The sequence below is a fragment of the Nicotiana sylvestris genome, chromosome 1 (assembly GCF_000393655.2).
Source record: "Nicotiana sylvestris chromosome 1, ASM39365v2, whole genome shotgun sequence".
Taxonomy (NCBI): Eukaryota; Viridiplantae; Streptophyta; class Magnoliopsida; order Solanales; family Solanaceae; genus Nicotiana; species Nicotiana sylvestris.
This window is the reverse complement of record NC_091057.1, coordinates 170,484,794-170,493,879: the sequence shown is the minus strand read 5'-3', so window position 1 is coordinate 170,493,879 and position 9,086 is coordinate 170,484,794. Positions and strand designations below refer to the sequence as shown.

General features: G+C 34.3%; 1 protein-coding gene across 1 annotated transcript; it reads left to right on the top strand.

Moving 5' to 3' along the window:
• Positions 1-1,016: 1,016 nt before the first annotated feature.
• Positions 1,017-7,071, top strand: LOC104214857 (uncharacterized). Its single transcript, XM_070171030.1, has 4 exons — positions 1,017-1,172; positions 1,295-1,371; positions 1,478-1,568; positions 6,827-7,071. Exons 1-4 carry the CDS (start codon positions 1,144-1,146, stop codon positions 6,855-6,857), a joined length of 228 nt encoding a protein of 75 aa, XP_070027131.1. The 5' UTR covers positions 1,017-1,143; the 3' UTR covers positions 6,858-7,071.
• Positions 7,072-9,086: the final 2,015 nt, after the last annotated feature.

Below are 9,086 nucleotides of genomic sequence, written 5' to 3'. Positions count from 1 at the left end.
CTTAACATTCAGATATGTATTTATTCCTCATTTGTTTGTACTTAATGGAGGTCTGAATCTTAATCATTCAGATCTCAAACATTAAGTGCGTTTGTTTTTAAAGTCTGAATCTTAATTATTCAGATCTTAATCATTAAGTGTATTTTTTTACTTTCCAACCACTTAATGGGTCTGTATGATTAAGATCTATAACAGAGACTTAAGTTCATTAAGATGTTATAATCCATATTCATTATTAACTGCCTCCATCGCCTACCATTATCAACTATCACCATACCACCCACCACCACCACCATCATCCTCAATCATAGCCGTCACCATTATCGACTACCACCTACCACTCCAACCACCGTCATTCTCAACCACAAATAACACTCATCCACCTCAACTACCACAATTAACCACTCCATCATCATCAACAACTATAGCCGGCACTACCCATCATTATAAACTACCACCACCCACTACCACCTTCCATAATTAGAACTATCACCCGCCGCTATTATTAATTATCACCACCCACCACCACCATCCTCAATCATAATCGCCATCACTACCAATCACCACTAGCTACTACCCTGAACCACCACCATCAACCAAAACTACCACCAACCACCACCTCTAGTCAGCATTCACAAGCACTACTGCTAGCCATCATCACCATCAACTATTATATTTTTAAAAACTATATATTTTATTGATAGAATATTAGATTGATAAGTATTTCGTATGAATTTTATGTTTAATTTTCAAATTAAGATAAATTTTATATATTCATATGTTAAAAATCAAACAGTCTTAATCATTTAGTATTCAGATCTTAACACACATCTTAATATTCAGATATGTATTTAGATTCAAATGTGTTAATCTTAATACACATATGAATATCAACGTGTATTATGCTTTAATTTAAAAAAACAAAAAACAAATGAGGAGACATCTTAATCTTGATACACTTTTTTTTTAAAAAAAAAAAAATCAGTCCACCTTTTAACCGCAAACAAATATGTACCCTTTTTCGAAAAGGAGGAAACTGTGGGCTGGTCTGGTGACCGCTTTATTTGTCCCTTCCTCTCAAATTTACATTTGCGTTTGCTGCTTGGAAATTTGCTTTTGTATCTCTCAAAATTTCTGCCCTCCATGGCTTCGCCGTCTGATTCTGCTGAGTCGTAAGTTTTTTTTTTTTGGTACTTTAACTGCTCGCTGTAAATCTTTCTTGCTCGTATGAAATGCGATTGGACAAATAGAGCGTTTCTTTGTGCGCTGAATTTGTGTTTTTGCTTTGTTGAAGGCAAGTTATAAGGAGGAGAAAAGGACCCGCGTTTGAGTATTTGGTTCCACTTGTTTATGCACCTGTCCTTCCCCTCAGTTAGTTTTTGATCTATCCAATTCTTGCTTATTTGATATTCTTTTCAGATGGATCTGCGTTCTTATCATTCATAGCTCACTGCATTGATGTTTTTGGGTTTTTCAGTTAGGATAGCTCTGAGGCACAAGCCAGTTCTTAGGGATCGTTTGTTCTATGGTGTTTTGGCTGGTGCATTTGCCCATGGCACTTATTTAGTGTATCCTTGAGTTCCTCCATTTTAACATTGCTTTTTCTTTTCACCTCACCAAATCTTCTGAACGCTTATGTTTTAATACAAGTCTATAGTGGATAGAATGAGTTCAAAGACATTAGAGTAATCGTACAATGGGGTTATTAGATGCTTTGTCTTGAAATAGATATGTGAAGAAAGGTTCTATTTGGTATTATAGAGTTTTTCTTTCATTTAATTAATCATTTTATGGTGTTTGGTTGGCAATTCATAACTATTACAGAGCACCAGCTAAATGCCGCGCATGCATATTATCATATGCCACCAACCTAACCTAACACCAGAAATTGATTTTATAAAATATTATCTCATAGGACATTTTCACATCGTACTTGATGTTGTAATCCTAAATTCTCATAAAGAATATATTTTAGGAATTTAAGCAAATACATTTGTTTCCAATAGAATTTCCTCCTGTATTGTGGTTTTTATGTGAGAACTTCAGTAATACTTGCTAGGATTTTGCATAAAAGGTTCTTTAATGTTTGTAGACCTTGTAAATGGATAAAGTGCCCCGGGGTTTATAAGGTCCAGTTTGGGTTTCACTTTGATTATCCTATTGAGACTAAAATTGGTATCTATGTGGCATTTCATTTAGTAGCAAAACCATTAGGACATTGACATTATGCTTTGGCAAGAGGATAGTTGGATAGGCTGACGGTGGAAAAGATGGGATGAGAGGAGGGACCTCTATTTGTGTATGGTAGTTGTTATTACAATAAGAGGAGGTGAAAGAGGATAATTGAGTAAGAGCAGTGGCAGGTGTGCATCACTCTGTTCTTCATAAAGTTGATTTGCTATTTCAGTTTTTAGTTAGAGAGTAGTTGGTGTTAGGCTATTGAAAAATGTCTGATAACAATGAAAAACCTGCTTGGTGCTTCCTTATGTATTTCTACCAGTGTTGTGAAGAGCTTGAAGCGAGGAAAAGCGACAAACCTCTTTTCGCTTAAAGCGAGACGCGAAGCGCTCGCTTTTTTGAAGTGAAGCGGAATTTAAAAAAAAATATATTAAAATAAATACTGCATAGACAACACATGTAACTGTAAGCAAATGTTCAATACTTTAATGTAAAAACTACAGAGTAGCATCAATTAAAGTACAAAATGAGCATCCTATTCTTCTACAAGATTGTCAAATTCTTGTATTCTATTATCATTATTATATTGCTCGTCATCTTCTTTCAACTTCTTCTTCTTCATCAATTAGGGACAAAGTAGCTGCTTCTTTTCCCTTCCTCTGTGAGCTTGAAGTTGAGGTACTCCCTCTCCAACCATAAATCATATCCCCAATTCCACGCGCCTCCGCAACATCACCCTAAGTGAAATCAGAAGTTTCCTTAAATACTTATTCATCTGCATGATCTTCCGGGACTCCAGTTAGTCATTCATTAGCATCATCGATGTTGTCCAAACTAATTGGATCAATTACATTGCGAGCGTTGTAACGACGCCTTAATGTTCTATTGTCCTTAATGAAGACTAGATCATTGAGATGCTTCAAGGTTAGTTTGTTCCTCTTTTTGGTATGAATCTACAAATAATAAGTAATTAGTAAGATTAGGACAATTGAGATATAATTTAATTATCTCAATATACCAAATCTTTCGTTTTAGTTCTTACATGTTCAAATACACTTCAATTCCTTTCACACCCGGATGAGCTACACATTAGACTTAGAACCTTGTAGCAAACTTTTGTAATTCTAGAGTGGAATGACCATATTGCTTCCACCATTCAACTGTAGAAATAGAACAAACATTCAAAACATAATATTTATAAAGAAATACTCCCTCCGTTTCATATTAAATGAGGTACTTTCCTTTTTAGTCTGTTCCAAAACAAATGACACATTTCTAAATTTGGAAATAATTCAACTCTAAACTCTTTCATTTTACCCATTTACCCTTAATAAGAAGCTTTTGTAGCCACACAAATGTCATGGCCCCACAAGCTTCTTACCCCTTAAGCTTTTAAGACCACAAGTTTCAAAAGTCTTCTTCTTTTTTCTTAAACTCCGTGCCGAGTCAAACTACCTCATTTAATATGAAACGGAGGGAGTAACTTATTAACTATAAAGCAACATATAAGCACTCGCTTACCTGGTGACTTCATCTTTCTTTGTCTAATAACCATGTTTTTTCCAAAAAGTTGCTCAGCAGTCCTATAAGTACTAAATTGCTCTGTTATTTTATCTTGCACAGATAAATTAGGTATTAACTTCTCAATACATTTAATGTATCCATTCCACAATTCTTCGTCTCCTATAATCCTCTTTTCGTTGTCATAAAACAATTCCTGGTTCAAAACAAGTCCAGTTGCATGCAAAGGGCGATAAATCTGACCACTCCACCTTTTATCTATGATCTCAAAGACACTTATATTTTCTTTGATCAGTAAAAGAGTCTCGAATAGCCTCATTTGCCCTATCTATTGCTTCGTAAGGGTAGTCCATTGGTGGTCTTTGCTCCCCATCCACCAAACGAAGCGCTTTAACTAAAGGACCACCAATCTTCAGTGCATGAACCACATTATTCCAGAATGAAGTAGAAATCATAATATCTGCAGATTCTCTCCATCGAGCTTCCCTTCCATAGGCACTGTTAGTATACTCATCTGAAACAAACAACTTCTTCAAATTGCTTTTTTGCTCATACATCCTATGCAAAATCAAGAAAGTGGTAGCAAATCTTGTCTTTGTAGGTTTTACCAAGCTTTTTTGTTTAGTGAATCTCTTCATCATATTCAATAACAAAGGCCTTTGAACAATATAGCAATGCACTCTAATTGCATGATTAAAGACTGAACTGAAGGGTCTTTCCTTGAAAATGTCACTGAAGATCAAATTAATGCAATGTGTTGCACACAGAGTCCAATAAATATGCGAGTACCCTGTCGACATCAAATCACCAGCTTTATCCGTGACAACTTGAATAACATTTTCTGCTCCAATAAAGTCTATTGTACTCTTGAAGAAGGAGTACATTTTGGTTGAATCAATAGAAGAGTTATTGTATCAACGGACTCAAGAAATAAGCTTTCTTTAGGAGAATTCAGCAAGATATTGATGATCATTTTTCCAATTTTTGCCGTCCACTTATCCATCATAATGGAACAACCAAACTTGTTCCATTCTACTTTGTGCTCCTCCACGATTTTGTTAGTCTCTTCCACCTTTTTTTTAGATATGGACCTCTAACTTCATGATAAGTTGGAGGCTTCATTCCTGGACCATATTGGTATTTCACTAAACAATTGATATTTCACTTTATTGTAAATTTTCTTCAATTTCTTTGTCTATATTTTTGCTTATAGATATTAGTCTTTGACTACACATACATATTTGTAGCTTTTTTTCTATTTGCGCCTTTCTTCTTTAAAGCGTTTTGCGCTTAAACCCTCAACAGACCTTAGAACTTTTTTGCGCTTTTCGCCTTTGATAACACTGCCTTGGAGCAACGGCAAAATCGTCTTCATATGACCTGTAGGTCATAGGGTCGAGCCGTGGAGTCAGCCATTGATGCTTGCGACAAGTAAAGTTGCTGACATTACAACCCTATGGTGTGTGGCCCTATCCTGGACCCTGTGTGGACGTGGATGCTTCGTGCACTGGACTGCTCTTTTTTATTATATTTTTGATAGGAAGGTAAAGAACAAAAAGGACTCTACGCTCAATTCTGCGGGGAGTTTATGAAGTCTATAAAAGTATTTACATCGTATGCATCTTTTAAATTGCATCGAGTACAAAAGATGCAAGACTTGAAATTTCAGACATGCTAAGGATGTGTATCTGTTGTCAGGGCATCTATCGTTTCTTTCTTTCTAAACTGACCAAAAATACATAGTGATGCTGCGGTCCAGATGTATTTGAGCTTCTTCCCAATCCGTTACACCAACTCTTCACTATGTCTTCTATGGAAGCCGGAGCCACCCACTTGACTCCAGCAACATTTAGGAACGTGGTCCATACCTCCCATGAATATCTACAGTGCACGAATAGGTGTCTTTGCTTTTGTTGATAGTTATCTTAGAGATCTTGGTATGTTATCTTCTTATATTAGACCTTTGGCCATTCAAATCCTATAATTCCTGTTTTAAGTTCTCCCTTTTCATATCATATACAAGTTTCTAGATCATGCAAAATCTAGTCAAATGCAAATACGGAGTTCAGATAGTTCTATGTTACGAAAGAAGTTCTTATTTGTAGTATGAAGATTAGTGCTCTGATAGTCAACCATCTCTCATTGCTTTCACAAGTCTTTTTCTAGAATTCCTGTGGTGAAATGTACTCTTGTTCAGGACAATTTTTAAACCTTAGAAAGTGAGCACCAGGAGCTCCTAGCACATTACCTGTTTAGACTCAGTGCGGTTTACTCTATGTAGCCGCTGTACTTTTGCATGCCAACATGCAAGTTATTGCTGCTCAGAGAACAAAGCTAGTCTGGGGATTTTTGTTTCGCCAAGGTTCAAGAGAATTAATTTTTCCCACATATTGAGCTTTATGTGTAAGTGTGCTACAATAACTCAGTTTTTATAAGGTGTTACTTTGTCACTCTTACCTTAGATAACGAGAAAATGGAGAGCTATATTTTGTATGCCTAGAATGCACAGTTTCGATAAAGTAAAACTTTTATTTGATTATCATGTTTGTAGCGTCCTGACTGCAGCAGCAATAATCAAATGGTTATTCTTGGGTTAAGTGAAATTCAAGGTGGCTTCAAATAAATTGAATGAAAATTAATAGATAATGCGAAGAATTCAACCTAATAACTGTTGTGCAACCTATAACTGACATGAAACGTTATGAATTTGTATGACCCTACCAGAAAGGTACCAGTGTGAATAAGAAATGTCTAGCATTTTCTATACATCTATCTTAAGTAGTCAAACATTAAGGTAGATGCATTGAAAATGTTAAGTCTTGAGTAATGAGCTTATCTCATCTATGGGGATTGTCATGAGATTCTTGTGTATTGGAACTGCATCTTGTGTGTGCATGTATGTGAGTGTCTTTGTGTTAGAGGGTCTGTAATTAGACAACGCTGTGATAGTATCAAGTTCTCAGTTCTTTCTCTTTTCATTTCTGGATGAAGTATGATGCATATACTTCTCTGATACATCTAACATTTGTCATCTATCTCTCTCTGTTTTTTTTTTTTGAAAAGGTACCATTTATCAAATTTTATTTGCTCTGGGGCTATTGTTTATTTTCCTTAATAGACATTTCAGTACAGACCTATATGATGCTGAAAGCAAGTGATATGGCAAATCTTACCTGGAGATATCTTCTTTGGTTTAGTGTCCTACAGCAACTTTAAACGAGATGCATTTTGATACTCTGATGACATTTCTTATAACTTAAATTTATGCTGCAACTTTAGCTGCTTTAAGGAATTTTACTTATTTTGCTGAAACAACATGTAGCTAAGGAACTTCACAGTTTGGAAATTGCACAAGGTTGATTTCTTAATTTATATATGTCGTGTCATATTATACATTCCTCGCAAAAAAGAGGAAAGTATAACTTTTTTCTTAACCTGCGTTTGGTTTTCTTGTCGCCAAATTAATTGCTAAAACTGATAGAAAGGATAAAGGTTGGTTCCTGCTTGCTAGCTATAGCTTTGATCATCTATTATTATCTATTTGTCAGAACTTGCTGCTTTATTCTTTGTCTGACTAGGAGGGAGGGAGCTCCATTACGGTAATGATTCTTGAGTATAACCTTCACAGCAAAAGTTGGGAATACAGGTTGCATTCTTAACCCATAAGGAAATCTTTTAACACTGTATTTCGTCTTGGATTCCTCCGCCAATCTCATTTACCATTAGTCCTTCTCCTTTGATATAAGTAACATGTATTTATTCTTTAAAAAGGGTTGAACTTTCTTTCTTTCAGATGTATCGATATGTATTCAATATGTAGGTGTAAAATCACCAAGTTGTTAAAAGTGGATGAAATAAATTTAAAATCACATGAAATGAAAAGAAGTTGACAGATTTACAATTTTTTGAAATTCACACTTAACAAAAGATATAGCATAACTAGGGGTGTTCATGGTTCGGTTTGGATCGGGTTTTCCCTAAAAAGAAACCAAATTAAGTAAGTCGGTTTTTTAAATATTATAATCAAATCAAATCAATTAAGTCGGTTTTTTCTCGATTCGATTTATATCGGTTTTTTCGGTTATTTGTCGGTTTTTTCTTAAATATAAGACATACACTACCAAACGCACATTTCGGCGACTACATTTTCAACGTAATACTATCAAATCAATTGCCCTTTGAGAAATCTATTATTTACCAAGATATATTGATGATAATTGAATCAAATAGTGATGAATAATTTAAGGACTCAATTAAAAATATATTATTTTTAACATGAAATAGATTCTTACACTTAACAAAAGAAAACTACCAATTAACCTAGAATGTAAAGGTAAAGAACTGTACTAAAAATGCAAACGATTAATATTTACTGTAAAAATTTTAAAACTTTGTATAAAAGTATACATATATATATGTGTAATAATAAATTTAAAATAGCTACTCCTATATTCGGTTTGGTTCGGTTTTTTTAAATTAAAACCAAAACCAAACTAAATTTGATCGGTTTTTAAATTTCAAAACCAAAACCAAACCAAACCAAAAAGTATCGATTTTTTTGGTCGGTTTGGTTTGGTTTTTCGGATTTTCGGATTTTTATGAACACCCTAAGTATAACGAAAGAAAAAAATTCTATAAAGGCGATACAAATGGTAGAGAACTTGTTTTTATTATGTTAATTTGTTTGTTTTATGTTTTTAAGAGTTTTTTAGCCCTATCTGAGACTTGTGCTTTTATGCTGGTAGCATTTATAGCAATATGAAAATGTTTACAGTTATTTTTATTTTGTTTAATCAACTTAAATTAAATTTTAATTGAGAATCATAAAAAGTGTTATAGTCGATCAAGTTATTTGAGATTAAGGCATAGTTTGTTTAGTTGTTGTAGAGAAATAGCTTGACAAAAGATTGGAGCACAAATTCAGACGCAATATGGCGACTGTCAAGTTCAACCAAGATTCACAATCAAGAATACCAAAATAAAGATGTATAGATTAAACATTAATGCAAAATTCAACTACTAATGGCACAGCGCTTAGTCTATTTCAAAGATACAAGAAGACTACTTTATTTGGCCGAATCTGACTATGAGTCTGCCCTTTTGCTAGCTTCTTTATTATGTTGGTTCACCTATTGCTTCTACTTGAAATATTTATACACCCGAAGTCCATAATTTAGTTAAAGATAGACAAAAGAGAGAATGTCGCTTTAAAAAAAAAAATAACTCTTTGATCTATTGATTGACTTTGTAAATGTCTTTTTAACATCCTTGATCTTGATATATTTCCAGGAATAGAGAAGGAACGAAATAAGCAATCAAATCCGTCTGGACGGAGATTGAGAAAGTCCTATACTCAACGTACTTCCATCTTAAAGCATTGGAAAAAA

Excerpts from the sequence above, each read along its gene's own strand:
- LOC104214857 (XM_070171030.1), top strand. The coding sequence starts at position 1,144 with ATGGCTTCGCCGTCTGATTCTGCTGAGTC. Across the intron at positions 1,372-1,477 it reads TGCACCTGTCCTTCCCCTCA|TTAGGATAGCTCTGAGGCAC; the intron begins GTTAGTTTTTGA and ends TGGGTTTTTCAG. Across the intron at positions 1,569-6,826 it reads GCCCATGGCACTTATTTAGT|TACAGACCTATATGATGCTG; the intron begins GTATCCTTGAGT and ends TAGACATTTCAG.